At 45.4% G+C, this 19,182-nt stretch overlaps 1 protein-coding gene across 2 annotated transcripts in view; it reads right to left on the reverse strand.

The window, feature by feature from the left end:
• The window catches only part of LOC124041775 (tensin-3-like), a 96,865-nt gene that overhangs the window by 21,467 nt on the left and 56,216 nt on the right, over nt 1–19,182 (reverse strand). For both annotated transcript variants that reach the window (XM_046359773.1, XM_046359774.1), the window contains 4 exons: nt 14,558–15,814; nt 3,088–3,284; nt 2,617–2,749; nt 2,406–2,489 (listed from right to left, as the gene is read on the reverse strand). In XM_046359773.1, coding sequence (XP_046215729.1) covers nt 2,406–2,489; nt 2,617–2,749; nt 3,088–3,284; nt 14,558–15,814 — 1,671 coding nt within the window. The remainder of the gene's footprint in view (nt 1–2,405; nt 2,490–2,616; nt 2,750–3,087; nt 3,285–14,557; nt 15,815–19,182) is intronic.

The raw sequence follows: 19,182 nt of genomic DNA on the forward strand, positions 1-19,182 counted from the left end.
AAGGCATGGATTTTTTTTGGTGACATTACGGTGGGAAATATTAGGCCTGGTGAGAATATTATCAACTGATTGAATTTCTGCAAAAACATTCAGAAACCTTCTCAGGGAAGCTCATCTGCACGCTTGTCTTCCTCACCAGGGTCTTAACCCGACTGCAATTCAGCATTGTAACTGACTTCAGTGGGCAAATGCTCACCTTCGATGGCCACTGGCATGTTAGAGAAGTATGTTCTTCCCGGATAAATCCCAGTTTCAACTGTACTGGGTAGATGGCAGACAACGTGTATGGCATCCTGTTAGTATGTTCTTCACAAATAAATCCCAGTTTCAACTGTACTGGGTAGATGGCAGACAACGTGTAAGGCGTCCTGTTAGTATGTTCTTCACAAATAAATCCCAGTTTCAACTGTACTGGGTAGATGGCAGACAACGTGTATGGTGTCCTGTTGGCTATGTTCTTCACAAATAAATCCCAGTTTCAACTGTACTGGGTAGATGGCAGACAACGTGTATGGCGTCCTGTTGGTATGTTCTTCACAAATAAATCCCAGTTTCAACTGTACTGGGTAGATGGCAGACAACGTGTATGGTGTCCTGTTGGTATGTTCTTCACAAATAAATCCCAGTTTCAACTGTACTGGGTAGATGGCAGACAGCGTATGGCATTGTGTTGGCAAGCGGTTTGCTGATGTCAACATTGTGAACAGTGCCCCATGGTGGTGGTGGGGTTATGGTTTGAGCTATGGCCCATGAACACAATTGCATTTTATCGATGGCAATTTGAATGCACAGAGGTACCGTGACAAAATCCTGAGGCCCATTGTCGTGCCATTCATCCGGACCCATCACCTTATGTATTATTATTTTCTCCCCAATTTCGTGATATCCAATTGGCAGTTACAGTATTGTCCCATCGCTGCAACTCCTGTACAGACTCAGGAGAGGCGAAGGTCAAGAGCCATGCGTCCTCCGAAACAAGACTCTGCCAAGCCTCACTGCTTCTTGACACACTGCTCGCTTAACCCGGAAGCCAGCCGCATCAATGTGTCAGAGGAAACACCGTCCAACTGGCGATCGTGTCAGTGTGCATGCACCCGGCCCGCCACAGGAGTCGCTAGAGCGCGATGGGAAAAGGAGATCCTGTCAGTCAAAACTCTCCCCTAACCCGGACGATCAATTGTGCGCCACCTCATGGGTCTTCTGGTCGGGGCCAGCTGCGACACAGCCCGGGATCGAACCTGGATCTGTAGTGCGCACATGGCAGTAGGCTAAAAGCGCAAATGTCCCAAAACGCAATCAACTAGCTGGAAAACACTGTTCTCAAAAGGGACCTGCAAATGTGATTATGCATGTAATACTTTATTTTAAAGTTGCATTGTTATGGTGAAAATCATCTCCCCCAAAGTTGAAACTCAAACGCCGCCTATGTATGACTCTTGGGCTCCACACCCGTTGTAAAGCGGATTAATGTGCTTAATTCACTGAGGAGGATGGTCCTCCCCTTTCTCCTCTGAGGAGCCTCCACTGATACAGATGAAGGATCTTAATTTGAGCACCCTTATGCAGGACAACTTTGCTGCAATGCAGGACATTTTAAACATGTATTATACTTTAGGTTTAAAAAGGCTTCTGAAGTTTGTAATTTCCACTTTGAAATTTCAGACTTGAAATGTATCAACCCCTACAAACATGTCTATTCATTATAATCAACATAGTAATTCACAATTCCTGTTGCTGTAGAATTATTTTCCTGCTGAAGCAGACTGGCTCACTTTAAGAGCCTCCATCTGTATAACTGGGTGTGTTCCACCACTGAGAAACATCTAAGACCACAACAAAACTTCTACGGACAAACAAAAAATGGAACTGTTTCAGGCACTGAAGGCTTTGACACAATGTGCTATAAAAGACTAACTTTTCAGGACTGAAACCACACAGACGTTCTCCAAACCAACCATGGGAGGGGAGAGTCTGGTATGGAACCCCCAGGGAAGGGAGGCAGTCCCTGGCTTTGTTTAGTGCACTGCCTCCAACCAACCAACGTGTACACTTCCCTACATAGAACACTTACTAGCAATTGTTTCACTGCCCCATGGTCTGGCTCCTTCAATCAAATGGCTTTGTCAAAGGTCAAGTGCCACATTATCTATTCACCTCACAATGGCCTGACATTTCAATACATCTATTCACTTTATTTAGAGACTAGTGGTATTTCTACAAATAATTCTATACTCTAAAAATAGAAGTATTTTTTGAGTAACAGCTGTAATCCATTGTGTTAAAGAATATATTTCAACATTTATCTCACTTCATCTGAATGAATGAGAATGTCAGTGTGCTGTGATACACACAGCTTAGAGCCTACATTCTCCAGAGGTACAGTACACATTGTCACAATGACCTACCATGCTCCGTCCTGTAAGCTCCATATGATTGCATGCTGGGAGATGGAATTTGCCTCAGGTGAGTGAATTCCGCCATGTTTTTCACTATGGAAGCATAGAAGACGAGATGAGGTTTAAAATCCAGTAATTCAGCAACGATCACGAGAGCCATCATATGAACACTCACACAAACCCCTGGAAAAATACACAAGACAATAACGGATGCTCTTACCATAAGGTGTAGGGGGAGAGATGGGGAAGGCAGGAGTAGGAGGAGTCATGTCACTACCAGCCTCCACTCCACTGTCCATCTCTGGACCCTGAGCTCTGTAGTTCACACTGTCACTCCTGAACAGCATGCCATGCTGTAATACAAAACACACACACACACACACACACACACACACACACACACACACACACACACACACACACACACACACACACACACACACACACACACACACACACACACACACACACACACACACACACACACACACACACACACACACACACACACACACACACACACAGGAAAAACATGTGTGTAAACATCACCTCATTGTACCCAGCAAAAACAGTACACAGAAAAACCCGGCACGAACACACAAAATAGGGCACAGCATGACAAGCAAGATAATGACACGGTATTGACAGACATTGGGAGTCAGTGAGACGCGGTTTCAGTATGTTCCTGTACCTGGGAGTGAGGTACGCAGGGTGAGTAGGTCCGTCTGCTCTTGTACTCCTCCTGCACGCCCCAGCGTGAGCCACCGAATCCTGGGTGATCTGTGACGTCGCTGTCCTGCAGACTCTGCATGGAGTCCACTCTGACGTCACTGTCCTGCCGACTCTGCATGGAGTCCACTCTGACGTCACCAACGGACAATGGGGCAGCTGAACAGACAAACAAACACAGAGACGGAGAGGAGGGTGAGAACTGGCCATTAACGTTGAACATACCAGATAGCCATACCACCACAAACCTATAGGAAATACACGCTTCTGAAGAATGTCAACCCGTTAAGCCATGTTAGTGAAATGCAATGTGTGAAGCAATAGCATACCAAAGACTTCTGGCTCTAACTTCTTCACTACAATCTCTACTAGGAGTTATTATACCACTCCAATAACTTCAGTACTAGTGTCTGTGTCGTTGTGAGTGGACAGGTGAGGAATGCAGCGGGGGCTGAGAGGAATGTGAGGTGGGGGTCAGGATTGTGAATGACTGGCGTGGGGTGACCCTCCACTTGGCACGGGGTGCTAATTTAAGGCCTCCCGGTGTGTGTGTGTGTGTGTGTGTGTGTGTGTGTGTGTGTGTGTGTGTGTGTGTGTGTGTGTGTGTGTGTGTGTGTGTGTGTGTGTGTGTGTGTGTGTGTGTGTGTGTGTGTGTGTGTGTGTGTGTGTGTGTGTGTTATTTTGGACTTCATTTGTTGTATTTTTCTCTGTCAGCATCTTTTCTTTTGAGTGTGTGTCCGTTTTTTTTCGAAACCTGTATGTTTCAGTCTGGCTAGGCACACTTGTTTGTACATTAACATTTACATTTTAGCCATTTACAGAGGTTGGATCTTAATTTGATCACTCTTTTGTTGCTTTTCCTGCAAATTACTAAATGCAAACTTGTAGTGGATTTGAGTTTGAAAAAGGCTTCTAAAGTTTGTCATTTGAAATGTCCGACTTGATTTCCCAAACTAAAAAGGTTATCAACCTCTAAAAAATGTTTTTATTGATTATAATGCACATAATAATTCACGTTTCCTGTTGCGACTTAAAATGTGTGCATTCATCTTAAGATGTATATAAATATCACAGTCGTAGTAAATACACTTTCCCTCAGTAAAGAAGTCAGCAAAGTCAGTGCTAGTAGGAAAAGACAAGAGCAGGCTGTTTTTTTCTGGGGGCGTGGGATTTATTTCATCTACTCTTTGGAGAAGTAGAGTTTCAGACCTTTTTGGGAGATGGACAGGGACTCCACTGTCTTGACGTTAGGGGGAAGCTTATTCTACCATTGGGGTGCCAGGACAGAGAAGAGCTTTGATTACGTCGAGCGGAAGATGACCCATGTAGGGGTGGGAGGGCCAAGAGACCATAGGTGACATAACAGAGTGCTCTGATTGGGGGTTTGAGCATAGCCTGAAGGTAAGGAGGGGCAGTTCTCCTTGCAGATCCATAGGCAAGTACCATGGTCTTGAAGTGGATGCGAGCTTCGACTAAAAGTTTGTCTCTGTTGTGGGTTGGAGGCATCATGGGGAGTTGAGCTCTTTGAAGAGGCTCTGAATGAATGGCCATCTCATTACCATGTGATAGCCAAACACTGCAACGACTCACTATCACCTCTCGAACTGCTGATCTCAGGGGGGATCTCGTCATTGTCCTTTAGCTTGTAAACACAGTCATTTTTGGGATGTTGCTATCTTTTTCTGGTTTTGGGAGACCTCACTTTCTAGAGATATCAGATATTCCTAAAATGATATCATGATTTGGGTTAAGATTATGTTAGTCACTCAGCAAACATAAGCACGACAGTATGACAGTACTTCGCCTATTTCCACGAAGGAAAGGAGACACTACAAAACCCGGAAATTCACTTATAAGTTGGGCTTGACATGTACACAACAGTGTCAAAGGCGTGTCGTTGAGCGAGTTTGCTTGTAATGTTCAGGATGTTTCATGTGAAGTGTTCACTGTTCATGAGTGTGGCAGTGTTTGTGCATTTCTTCTATGCAGCTGCTCTACACATGGGATATATGGCTACAGCTGTTCTGTCTGTCTGTCTGTCTGTCTGTCTGTCTGTCTGTCTGTCTGTCTGTCTGTCTGTCTGTCTGTCTGTCTGTCTGTCTGTCTGTCTGTCTGTCTGTCTGTCTGTCTGTCTGTCTGTCTGTCTGTCTGTCTGTCTGTCTGTCTCTCTGTCTGCCATGTTGTCCAACCACTGGAACTTATCCAGAATGCTGCAGCCCGCATAATGTTCAACCTTCCCTATTTTCCCATGTTATCCCACTCCTCTGTAAGCTTCCAGTCAAAGCTCGCATTCCACTTCAAGACCATGGTACTTGCCTACGGAGCAGCAAGAGGAACTGACACTCTTTACCTTCAGGCTATGCTGACTGTCTCTGCACTGCTGTACTGTTGCTACTTGGCTCCCTGCCAAACCTTTTAGCTTTTTACGCTTAATAATTATTTAATCAAACTCTGTTTTTAACAACTTTACAGAGGTCTCAGTTTTGTCCTCACAACACTTTTTTGATTAAACTTTTTCACCATGGAGGCTTTATCTGGACATTGATCTGCAGGACCTCCTCCGGACGAAAACAAGCTACCGTTGTCCCGCCTGCTCCCGCCCCCCGTCCCTGGTGCTCGAGTGCGCCAGGTTACCTTTCTTTACATGCACCTGTTACCATCATTACGCCAGCAGCGCTCATTGGACTCAACTGGACTCCTTCACCTTGTTGATTACCCCCTGTATCTCTCTGTTCCTCGGTGGTGTTCTCTATGTCCGCATTAATTGTTGTTAAGTGTTCCTGTCCAGAAGCTGTTCCTGTTCCGTTTCATGTCCGTCAGCTATTAAAACTTCACTCCCTGTACCTGCTTCTCCTGCGTCGCTCCATAGAGAATGTGGACACCATTACAAGAAGAATCTTGGAGTTTTATAGGGTTTTGTTTTGTTGGAGACAGACCCGGGGTCCGCCTCCGATGAAACTGGGGGTGCCTAAGCTGACTCGGCGGGCTGTCACGCCCAAGCTGGCTCAAGAGGTTTCCTTGCTTCGGTTGGCTCGGCAGGTTCACGTCATGCTTCAGCCGGCCCATCGGACTTCTCCGCCGCAGCGGGATCGTCAGGCTTTCACACCTTAGCTGGATCGTCAGGCTTTCACACCTCAGCCGGATCGTCAGGCTTTCACACCTCAGCCGGATCATCAGGCTTTCACACCTCAGCCGGATCATCAGGCTTTCACACCTCAGCCGGATCGTCAGGCTTTCACACCTCAGCCCGGATCGTCAGGCTTTCACACCTCAGCCGGATCGTCCAGCTGTCACACCTCAGTCGGATCGTCAGACTCCCATGTCTCAACCGGCTCCCCAGGCTCGCCCAGGTGGGACGCCAGGTGGCGCTCCTAGAAGGGGGTGGGGGGTATTGTCACGCCCAAGCTGGCTCAAGAGGTTTCCTTGCTTCGGTTGGCTCGGCAGGTTCACATCATGCTTCAGCCGGCCCATCGGACTTCTCCGCCGCAGCGGGATCGTCAGGCTTTCACACCTTAGCTGGATCGTCAGGCTTTCACACCTCAGCCGGATCGTCAGGCTTTCACACCTCAGCCGGATCATCAGGCTCTCACACCTCAGCCGGATCATCAGGCTTTCACACCTCAGCCGGATCGTCAGGCTTTCACACCTCAGCCCGGATCGTCAGGCTTTCACACCTCAGCCGGATCGTCCAGCTTTCACACCTCAGTCGGATCGTCAGACTCCCATGCCTCAACCGGCTCCCCAGGCTCGCCCAGGTGGGACGCCAGGTGGCGCTCCTAGAAGGGGGTGGGGGGTATTGTCACACCTGCTCCCGCTCCCCCTTCCTGGCACCTCGAGGGCGCTAGGCTACGCTTCTTTATAAGCACCTATCACCATCATTATGCATAGGCAGTGCTCATTGGACTCACCTGGACTCCTTCACCTTGTTGATTACCCCCCCTGTATATCTGTCTGTTCCTCGGTGGTGTTCTCTGTGCCCGCATTAGTTTTTGTTAAGTGTTCCTGTCCAGACATTGTTCCTGTTCCGTTTCATGTCTGTAAGCTATTAAACCTTCACTCCCTGTACCTGCTTCTCATCTCCTGCGTCGCTCCTTGCAACTGCAACATTATGCCTTCTCATTGCATTCGCTGTACTCTTAATATAAAGGCGAACTATCACCATATGGTGAGGACAGGCCTCCTGGGCCATATACAGTGTTCCTCACTGAGTTCCCGGAATTCCTATCAGATCTCGTCATCATGGCAAATATTCACATTTTTGGTAACGTAGAAAATTCTCATGGACAATTCCACAGACCCGCTCCAAAAGGATTTTGGTGCCATCTTTGACTCAGAGCGTTGGATGAGTAACCAAAAGGTTGCAAGTTCGAATCCCCGAGCTGACAAGGTACAAATCTGTCGTTCTGCCCCTGAACAGACAGCTAACCCACTGTTCCTCGGCCGTCATTGAAAATAAGAATTTGTTCTTAACTGACTCACCTAGTTAAATAGAGGTCAAATAAAAATAAAAAAAATAAAGTGGGTTTTGTCCAACATGTCTCCGCACCTACACTTTGCCACATTCGTACCCTGTGACTAGTTTTGTAAATAAATATTAATAATAAATATTGTGGATCTAAATGTTTTTCCTCATTATCCTCAATTCCAACAAATACTCTGATCAGACTCCAACAAAGAATTATCAAAAGCCAAACTATAAATTATTGGACAACCCAGATTTCTAGATGTCCTTCGGACTCCCTCCACCTACCCAAGGACATCGGAGTAAAAAATCTGTTAACCACCTCACTAAGGATCTAAATTTAACATTGAGAAATACTGTACCCTTGATGCAGTAGCCAAAAACATTTGTCACAAGAAATGAGCTCCCTGGTACACAGAAAATACCAGAGCCCCGAAGCAAGCTTCCAGAAAATTGGAACGGAATTGGAAAGACAGTACCGCTCAACATCGAAGAGCCCTCACTGCTGCTCGAGGAAACCTACTTTTCCAACATAATTGAGGAGATTAAAATCAATCCAAAATGTATTTTTGATACTGTTCCAAAGATAACTAATAAGCAGTATTCCCCAAGTGAGGATGGCCTTCACTTCAGCAGTGATGAATTCATTAACTGCTTCGACAAAAAGATCCTGATCATTAGAAAGGAAATTACGGAGACCAATTTAAGTCTTCTTATTTCTCCAAAACTCAGTTGTCCTAAATCTGCACAGAACTGCCAGGACCAAGGATCAATTGAGACACTCAAGTTTTTTAATCCTGTATCTCTCGACACATTTACGAAAACAGTCATGGCATCTAAACCTTACCCTATTCCAACTAAACTACTGAAAGAGCTACTTCCTGTGCTTGGCCCTCCTATGTTGAGCATAATAAACGGCTCCTATTCTCAGGGTCTGTACCAAACTCACTAAAATTGGCAGTAATAAAGCCTTTCCTGAAAAAGACAGACCTTGACCGGTATTTTTTTTTACAACTAATCAGTCTTTATCGAATCTCCCATTCCTCTCAGTTTTGGGGGTAAAAGCTGTTGCACTTCAACTGACTTCCTGTAGACAAATAATTTATACAGTCTGGTTTTAGACCCTATCATTCTAATGAGACTGCGCTCGCGAAGGTATTTAAATGACCTTCTAATGGCATCAGTCCAAGGCTCTGCATCTTTCATCGTGCTCCTAGACCTTAGTGTGGCTTTTGACACTATTGATCACCACAATTTTTGGAGAGATTATAAACCCTATTTGGTCTACACGGACAAGTTCTTGGCTGGTTTAGGTCTTATCTCTCTGAAAGATATAAGTTTGTCTCTGTGGATGGTTTATCAATGATACGTTTCGGTGTTCCTCAAGGTTTCGTTTTAGAACCAAAATTGTTTTCACTATAAACTACCTCTTGGTGATGTAATTTGGAACATACAATGTCAACTTTCACTGCTATGCGAACAACACACAGCTGTACAATTCGATGAAACATGGTGAAGGCCCAAAGATGCCTACCCTGGAAGCCTGTATTTCAGACATAAGGAAGTAGATGGCAGCACATATTTTACTTTTAAACTAGGGCAGAACAGAGATGCTAATTATATGTCCCAAAAAACAAAGATATCTGCTGTTTGAGCTGACAATTATTCTAGGTGGTTGTACAGTCGTCTCAAATAAAACTGTGAAGGACCTCATCATTACTATGAACCCTGATCTCATTTTTGACGAACATTTCAAGAAAATTTCAAGGCCAGCTCTTTTCCATCTTCGTAATTTTTTTTGTCCCAGGATTATGCATAAAAGCTAATCCATGCTTTTGTCACTTCTAGATTAGACTACTGCAATGCTCTACTCTCTGGCTACCCGGATAAAGCACCAAATAAACTTCAGTTAGTGCTGAATACGGCTGCAAGAATATTGACAAGAACAAAAAAAAATCATATTATGTGCTAGCCCCTCTACAATGGCTTACTGTTAAGTCTAGGGCTGATTTCAAGGCTTTTACTGCTAACCTACAAAGGATTTCATGGACTCTCAGATCTGGTTCTGCCGTACATACCTACACGTACTCTACGGTCACAAGACGCAGCCTTCTTATTGTCCCTAGAATTTCTAAGCAAACAGCTGGAGGCAGGGCTTCACCTATAGAGCTACATTTTTATGGAATGGTCTGCTTATCTATGTGAGACACGCAGACTAGGTCTCAACCTTTAAGTCTTTACTGAAGACTCATCTCTTCGGTAGATCCTATGATTGAGTGTAGTCTGACCCAGGGGTTCGAAGGTGAATGGCAAGGCACTAGAGACACCCTTGCTGTCTCTGCCTGGTCGGCTCCACTCTCTCCACTGGGGTTTTACATTTACATTTACATTTAAGTCATTTAGCAGACGCTCTTATCCAGAGCGACTTACAAATTCTGCCTCTGACCCAATTAAGAGATCTTCGTGGGCTATACTCAGCCTTGTCTCAGGGTAGTAAGTTGGTGGTCTGTTGATATCCCTCTAGTGGTGTGGAGGCTGTGCTTTGGCAAAGTGGATGGGGTTTAATCCTGCCTGGTTGGCTCTTTCCGGGTGTATCGTCGGACAGGGCTACAGTGTCCCCCTATCACCCCTGTCTCAGCCTCTAGTAGCTAAGCTTCAATAGTTGGGGTGCTAGGGTCAGTCTGACGTATCTGGTGAATTTCTACTGTCTTATCTGATGTCCAGTGTGAACTTAAGTATGCTTCCTCTAATTCTCCCATCTCTCTCTTTCTCTCTCTCTCACCTGCTGTCTCGACCTCTGAATGCTCGGCAATGAAAACCAACTGACATTTACTGCTGAGGTCCTGCCTTTCTAGGGAGTTTTTCCTAGCCACATCTGCATTGCTTGCTATTTGGGGTTTTAGGCTAGGTTTCTGTATAAGCTCTTTGTGACATCTGCTGATGTAAAAAGGGCCTTATAAATACATTTGATTTGATGCTCAACCCCTACACCCCAAACCGAGCATTCTGTTCTGCCACCTCTGGTCTCTTGGCCCTCCCACCCTTAAGTGGTGGGAGAGTTCTTCTCTGACCTGGCACCCCAATGGTGGAACCAGGACAGCAGAGACCCTGTCCATCTTCCCCAAAAATCTGAAACCCTACCTCTTCAAACTTAAACTCACACTTGACCCCTTCCCCCTTACTAGCTTAGACTTAGCTATTTTATTGAGAAAAAAATGAACTTACTATGACTGTAATATGTGGTTGTCCCACCTAGATATCTTAAGATGAATGCACTAACTGATTCACTAAAAGCTTTACACACCTGGAATTTGCAATATTTGCACGTTGTTATAAAAACAAATCCTCAAGCTTTGTCACGTTGGTGTCATTGTGAGAATTGCCCGCTCGCGAGAGTTTGAGCACTCGGTAAGCTCCCAGTCACTCAAAAACACCTGTCACTATTCTGTGCGCAGTGGTCAAGTCCTCTCTTTCTTCCAAGAACGATTGAACGGTGCCTGTGTTTCTGTTTGTTCTCAAAATTGCTGTACACCTTTATAACATGTTAAAGCTTGATTATGAAGTTAGTTTGACAAGTTAACTCGACAACTCGACAACTTGACAAGTTAACTCGACATATAATATATATATATAATTGAAGTGGTGAGCAACCACTTAAATTTTGTGTAAATTTCGACCAAAATGTGGGTATTTTGAGAACGGAAAGACGCAGACTTGAAAACTAAACGCTGGTTTGGTAAGTATAATCCCTTCCAGGTCGTTTGATGGAAGAACAACAAAGGTAAGGGAATATTTAATGTATTAATTTTGGGTTTCTGTCGACTCCAAGATAGAGGAGTCATTATGCTACTGTGGGAGCGCCGACTCCCTATTATAGCCTAGTGAATGCAAAATGTAACGTTAAAATTAAATGTAACACAGCAATTGCATTTAGAAGAAGTGTATCTTGCTATACATATGTAAAACATGCATATTTAGTCAAAGTTTATGATGTGTATTCCTTGTTAGCTGACATTATCTGCCGGAGCTATTTCATTTCTCAGGACATTTTAGTAGCATTTTTTGAACGATGCGTAATTGTAAACAGAGATTTATGGATATATATAGCATATTATTGAAAAAAATGAATGTATTGTGTAACATGTTATATTACTGTCATCTGATGAAGATTTCAAAAGGTTAGTGAAATGATTATTTTTTTAATCCTGCGTTTGTTGATTGCATATTTTTTCCTACTTGGCTATGCTAATGAGCTATGTCTGCGGTGGTGGTTTGACATAAATATGTGCTATGTTTTCGCCGTAAAACATTTTAGAAATCTGACTTGCTGGCTAGATAAACAACTTGTTTATCTTTCATTTGAGCTATTTTACTTGTTAATGCGTGGAGGTTAAATATTTTTTAGGAATATTTCTTGCGTTCCCTGCGCCACATTCCAGCTGGGGGGGGGGGGGTGGTGGGGGCGCGTTCCCAAATGGGAACGGGTGTCTCTAACAGGTTTTAAGCCAACACTGAAATTAGGCCACTCAGGAACATTCAATGTCATCTTGGTATGCAACTCCAGTGTATATTTGACCTTGTGCTTTAGGTTATTGTCCTGCTGAAATGTTAATTTGTCTCCCAGTGTCTGTTGGAAAGCAGACTGAACCAGGTTTTCCTGTAGGATTTTGCCTGTGCTTATCTCTATTCTGTTTATTTTATTTATTGTTATCTTGGGTCGGCAGGGTAGCCTAGTGGTTAGAGTGTTGGACTAGTAACCGGAAGGTTGCAAGTTCAAACCCCCGAGCTGACAAGGTACAAATCTGTTGTTCTGCCCTTGAACAGGCAGTTGAAAATAAGAATTTGTTCTTAACTGACTTGCCTAGTAAAATAAACTCCAATGACATCCATAACATTATTTAGCCACCATCATGCTTGAAAATATGGAGAGTGTGTTGTGTGTAATGTGTTGTGTAGGATTTGCCCCAAACATAACACTTTGTATTCAGGACATAAAGTGTATTTCTTTGCTAAATGTTTTGCAGTTTTACTTTAGTGCCTTATTGCAGAAAGGATGGAATATTTGGGATATTTGGAATATTTGTGTTCTGTACATGCTTTATTCATGCTTTATTCATGTAGGTAAGTATTGTGTAGTAACTACAATGTTGTTGATCCATCCTCAGTTTTCTCCTATCACAGGAATTAAACTCTGTAACTGTTTTAAAGTCACCATTGGCTTTATGGTGAAATCCTTGAGGGGTTTCCTTCCTCTCCAGCAACTGAGTTGGGAAGGACACCTGTATCTTTTTAGTGACTGGGTGTATTGACTGGGTGTATTGACTGGGTGTATTGCCATAACAAAGGGGTTCTGAAATGACTCAAGACATTTCAGCTTTTGATTTGTAATGGTCTTAAAACATGATTCCCCTTTGACATGTTGGGGTATTGTGTCTAGGACAGTGACACACGATCTGCATTTAATCCATTTTAAGTTCTGTCTGTAACACAACAAAATATGGAAAAGTCAAAGGCTTTGAATACTTTCTGAAGGCACTGTATATGGCCATTTATCATAGATTGCATTGTTGTAAATAAACTAAACACAGAGTGTTCCTGTACTATACTGTGCTGTGTGTCTAGGCTTTCTAGAGTATGTAGCCAATATGCACAGACAGGTACAAGTATCTGGAATCAGATGGAAAATGCAATGCCTCAAGGCACACTTGTTCCTTGCTTGGAAATTCCTTGGTCCTCCTCCCGGCACTGTGCTCACCTCTTTCTGTTCCCACTGGCTGCTCCAGGTAAATATCTTAAAGTGGTTCACACTCTACTGACGGCCAGACCACACTCGCACACTCCAGTTAGAAACAAAATGGTGGACCACAGTTCCAGAGTCAATGAACCCACTGCCGTCCTTGAGTCAACAACGTTCACAAGTTTAACAACTTAAGATACAGCTGCGTTTGGTGAAATGAAAAAGACAGAACATTTGTGGTTTTAGTAAGAGGGTAAGATTGCATATGCACATTTGAATAGCTAGCTGTAAGATACGTATTGCTGATAGCGGGAAACAAACAAAAGTGAGATAGTGAAATTAGCTGATTTCAGATGACAGACCAAAACACTGTGAATGGCTAAGGTCCAAAGCTGGTGGGAGACCGAGGCAACTTTTCAGTCATTGATAAGTACTTAACATTCCTAGGATTCTTTGGCACATTATTTCCGTCTGTGTCCAATGGCATAATATCAGTCAGGCCAATATCCAGAGGAAATACAATATTTGGCAGCTGATCTGTACATAAGGGTTATTAGAGGGAAACTATTGTAATATTCATAACATACAAGTAAGTTAGAATATTCCTCCACTTTTGAGGGTTTTCTATTCTTTTAGATGGACAACATGCAAGGGGACCTGCTGACATTGACTCCAACAGCTGTAATATTCCCTTTAAGATACTGTCTTCTGAAAGCAAGACACGTCAAGCTGGTGTCTCTACTGATAAAAGTGGCTTCAGTGCGCACCTGAGCTGAGAGCTATGAGCCTAGATCTACAGAGCTGATGACAGTCATCTCTCTCTATCTCGCTCTCCGAGTGAGACAGTTGTACACAGACAAGCCTCGACAACGGCCTATTCCTCAGAAACACGCAGAAAACATCTGAAAAGCTGGCAGGAAGCCTGCTATTTACATTGGCTAACAGCTCTCAAGGTAGGAGAGGGCAACGGTGTGTTTGGGAAAAGTTAACACTGTGTTGTAAGAGAAGTGAGGATTTGAAAAGAAACATCACCAACTCTTCAATCGTCTCGTTGATTTCTTACCACCACCATTTTTGTCATGATGCTCTGCTGTGTGCAGATGTTGGATCACATTTCCACCACCACCACTAACATTACTACCACCAGTACCATTGTAAAACTTCACCATTATTACAACCACCACCATTCATATCACCTCCACCAATCACCACACCCAGAACTTGCTGTCTTACCTGACGGCTGTGTGCTTTGCAGTGCGGCTGTACTGTTCTCTGTGACTCTGGGACTGACTCCGTTGGGGCACCCGGAGGAGGTGGTGGAGGTGGCGTTTGTGGTGGCTGAGCTATTCACATGCTCCCCGCCGTTCCTCTTGACCGAGCTGGAGCGTGTGGGGACAGGCACGAACGTGGGGTCCAGGTCCATGATCAACTGGTTGAGCTGGTCGATGGAGTTATCGATGTCCACAGTCAAAGAGTTGAACTCTTCGTCTCGGCTGTTGTTGTTATCGTTGACGACTGCAGGAGGCTGCTCGTTGTGTGTCTGTGGTGCCACCACCGTTCTCAAGGCAGCAGTGTTCATATTCAGCACGGGTCCTTGTTGTGACACTGTAGGGGTTGGAGGTTTGGGTGGGCTTCCCCCTTGTGCTTTGTTGTCCCCTAGGTACCTCTCCCTCTCCTCACCCTCCTCGGCCTGCAGGTAGGCGTACTGATGGGCTGCTACCATCTGCTGTTGGCGCACCCAGGTGTGTGTGGAGTAGCTGCCCTGCCGGTATACCTGCTGCTTGGGCATCGGCATGGCGGTGGCGGGGGTGGAGACCGAGGCACTCCTCTGGCCAAAGCAGCTCCTCCGGGCCTCTGCGTAGGCTCTCTCGTACTCCTCCATTGTAGCCGGGGCTGGGTGGTGGTGCTGGGGTTGGTGGTGGTGGAGCTGGTGCTCCTCTCCCCCAGGGCTACCGAAGCCATCTGAAAGCAATGAGTTCTGGCTGCTCTTGTGGCAGGAGGACGACAGGGTCCCGAGGCTGTCCACGCTGCGCAGGTCATGACCCGACAGGAGGACCTCATCATCCAGGATGTCCGTCTCCCTCTCCCTGGGGGGCCGCAGGTCCCCGTTGCCATGCACCTGGGCTGGGGCCCGTTTCTGTATGGTCATCACTCCTGGCCCCCCTCCTCCGCACTCAGACATCTCCTCCAGGCCGAACCCGCTCAGCAGGCGCTTCAGCTGGGCCTTCTCCTGACGGCTGGGGCCTTGCTGTGGCCTGGAGCTGGTGGTTGTGGTGATCGGGGCTGGGGGTTTGTCAGTCCACAGAGAGGTGCTGGACAGGCCTGAGTCACTGCTGGCTGACAGGGCGTGGTCGCTGTGGTCGGGACTGCTGGTGGTAGAAGTGGCTTGGTGGGCTCCACGGGCCAGGGTCACTGTGGTGGATACTTCCCCGTTAGGGCACCTTTTGGATGGGGAGGCTTTGTCCTGGGCCAGTCCCTGAGAGCGGGGCACTGGAACAACAAGAGATGCAGCGGCTTCAAGCAGTCAGCTGGTACGGAGACACACACAGACATCACCACTCACAAACACATGGACACACATATGTACAGGTAGATGACCACAAAGACGCTCACATGACCACAAAAGACAATAATATTTTCACATAGACAAATAAGTTCACTGAACAACAAGTACAGCTGTCTGATATAAACAAACAGGGTTACACAAATGTACAAAGACACAAATGAACACACACATCAACTGAGAGGTATGAAAATAAGCGAGACATTCTTCTCTCATGACACATTTACAGAGCTGGTGGACAATGAGTAGACTACAGGTTGTAAGAATAGCAACGCATGGGAACGATCAGCACTTCTCACTGCACATAACAAGAGTATTCTCCCAGACAACTGTGCACCACTGAATGGTTTCCCCTCAATCTCAAACCAAAACGACACAAACGGCAAAACGAATCATGAGTCTAACCATTCCAATGAAATAAAAGCATACAACCAGCACTTTAACTCTTATCAAGCACTGCAACCCTCGTTCGTACCTTGTGCTGCACATTAGACAAAGGTGTTCCTCGTGTTCAGGTTATATAAGCAACTAGTAATGAAAGCCAAGCACCCATCCGACTGTCTGCCTGTGAGCTGATATCCGGCAGTCAAGGTACTGTTGAGTCCGTGGCCAGTCAGCCACTATGTTTGACCTCTGCATTCCTCACCGTGGCGTGATTTACCTACCGTTCCCCACCGCCCTCTGACCCTGCAACATACTGTATGTTCGACCCTCAGCAGAAAAAGTGAACTACAGTCAGAGGTCAAATGGAAAGCAGCACAGTAAAATCCACCTGCGCCCTCTCTCAGGACTCGGATAAATTACTCTGGGAAAAACAAAAGACTTTGAGTTAGCTAACAGGACAAGGAGCCTGGTCAGTGCTTACCGAATGGAGTTCAATGTACATATTTCAAGTGCTACCAAAAGCTGTGGTAAAGTCGAGGTTAAAAGCACCATTCCATAATCAGTGTCACTCGCCTGTAGTTCAACAAAGGACATGCCTTTGTCTCAATCTAGCGGTGTGAATTACTTCCCTTTCCTGAAGCAAACAGGGCTGTAAGTAGGATCCAAATACTAGACACGCATGATAAATTATACCCTCCCCCTCACAACACACACACACACAAACACAAACACACACACACACACACACGGTTCTCTGGAACTCACATCTGGCTCTCTACAGCATGTCTCAGGCCTCCTCACCAGGCTACAGTCCAGGTCCAAACTCTGAGGAGTAGTCCAACAGATCCCTCTACAACAATCCAACTGGCAAGGTGGTAACACTTCTGAAGACATATGTCATCCCTCCACTCTCTCCCTCGTTATGTCACCCTCCCACTTCTCTCTCCCCATCCCCCCCTCCTACTCTTCTTTCACGGTCCCCTTTCTCCTCCAAGAAAGCAATGCAGCCACAGCTCTAACCTTCTCATTCAAGAAAGCAATGCAGCCACAGCTCTAAACTTCTTCAAGAAAGCAATGCAGCCACAGCTCTAACCTTTCCTTCAAGAAAGCAATGCAGCCACAGCTCTAACCTTTCCTTCAAGAAAGGAATGCAGCCACAGTTCTAACATTTCCTTCAAGAAAGTAATGCAGCCACAACTCTAACCTTCTTCAAGAAAGCAATGCAGCCACAGCTCTAACCTTCTTCAAGAAAGCAATGCAGCCACAGCTCTAACCTTCAAGAAAGCAATGCAGCCACAGCTCTAACCTTCTCATTCAGGAAAGCAATGCAGCCACAGCTCTAACCTTCTCATTCAAGAAAGTAATGCAGCCACAGCTCTAACCTTTCCTTCAAGAAAGTAATGCAGCCACAGCTCCAGCCTTTCCTTCAAGAAAGCAATGCAGCCACAGCTCTAACCTTCTTCAAGAAAGCAATGCAGCCACAGCTCTAACCTTCTTCAAGAAAGCAATGCAGCCACAGCTCTAACCTTTCCTTCAAGAAAGCAATGCAGCCACAGCTCTAACCTTCTCATTCAGGAAAGCAATGCAGCCACAGCTCTAACCTTCTCATTCAAGAAAGTAATGCAGCCACAGCTCTAACCTTTCCTTCAAGAAAGTAATGCAGCCACAGCTCTAACCTTTCCTTCAAGAAAGCAATGCAGCCACAGCTCTAACCTTCTTCAAGAAAGTAATGCAGCCACAGCTCTAACCTTTCCTTCAAGAAAGTAATGCAGCCACAGCTCTAACCTTTCCTCCAAGAAAGCAATGCAGCCACAGCTCTAACCTTCTTCAAGAAAGCAATGCAGCCACAGCTCTAACCTTCAAGAAAGCAATGCAGCCACAGCTCTAACCTTCTCATTCAGGAAAGCAATGCAGCCACAGCTCTAACCTTCTCATTCAAGAAAGTAATGCAGCCACAGCTCTAACCTTTCCTTCAAGAAAGTAATGCAGCCACAGCTCCAGCCTTTCCTTCAAGAAAGCAATGCAGCCACAGCTCTAACCTTCTTCAAGAAAGCAATGCAGCCACAGCTCTAACCTTCTTCAAGAAAGCAATGCAGCCACAGCTCTAACCTTTCCTTCAAGAAAGCAATGCAGCCACAGCTCTAACCTTCTCATTCAAGAAAGTAATGCAGCCACAGCTCTAACCTTTCCTTCAAGAAAGTAATGCAGCCACAGCTCTAACCTTTCCTTCAAGAAAGCAATGCAGCCACAGCTCTAACCTTCTTCAAGAAAGCAATGCAGCCACAGCTCTAACCTTTCCTTCAAGAAAGCAATGCAGCCACAGCTCTAACCTTCTCATTCAAGAAAGTAATGCAGCCACAGCACTAACCTTTCCTTCAAGAAAGTAATGCAGCCACAGCTCTAACCTTTCCTTCAAGAAAGTAATGCAGCCACAGCTCTAACCTTCTCATTCAAGAAAGTAATGCAGCCACAGCTCTAACCTTTCCTTCAAGAAAGTAATGCAGCCACAGCTCTAACCTTCTCATTCAAGAAAGTAATGCAGCCACAGCTCTAACCTTTCCTTCAAGAAAGTAATGCAGCCACAGCTCTAACCTTCTCATTCAAGAAAGTAATGCAGCCACAGCTCTAACCTTTCCTTCAAGAAAGTAATGCAGCCACAGCTCTAACCTTCTCCTTCACCGACTGCAGGTAAATAAGTGCACCAGACAACCACCATATACCACCATATACCATACCAATATGGAGAAACAGAGAGATGATATGGAGAGGAGGATGGGAAATGAAGAGTAGGAAGTTTAGCTGACAGATAATGACCAGGATCAGAAACCCACAGAGGTCTTCCAACCACACACACTGGCTCTACTCTCCCTCTCTCCTAGCAGTGAGAAGGAAGGTGAGGGTGTTTGCACTC

Source organism: Oncorhynchus gorbuscha, linkage group LG08, assembly GCF_021184085.1.
Source record: "Oncorhynchus gorbuscha isolate QuinsamMale2020 ecotype Even-year linkage group LG08, OgorEven_v1.0, whole genome shotgun sequence".
Lineage (NCBI taxonomy): Eukaryota > Metazoa > Chordata > Actinopteri > Salmoniformes > Salmonidae > Oncorhynchus > Oncorhynchus gorbuscha.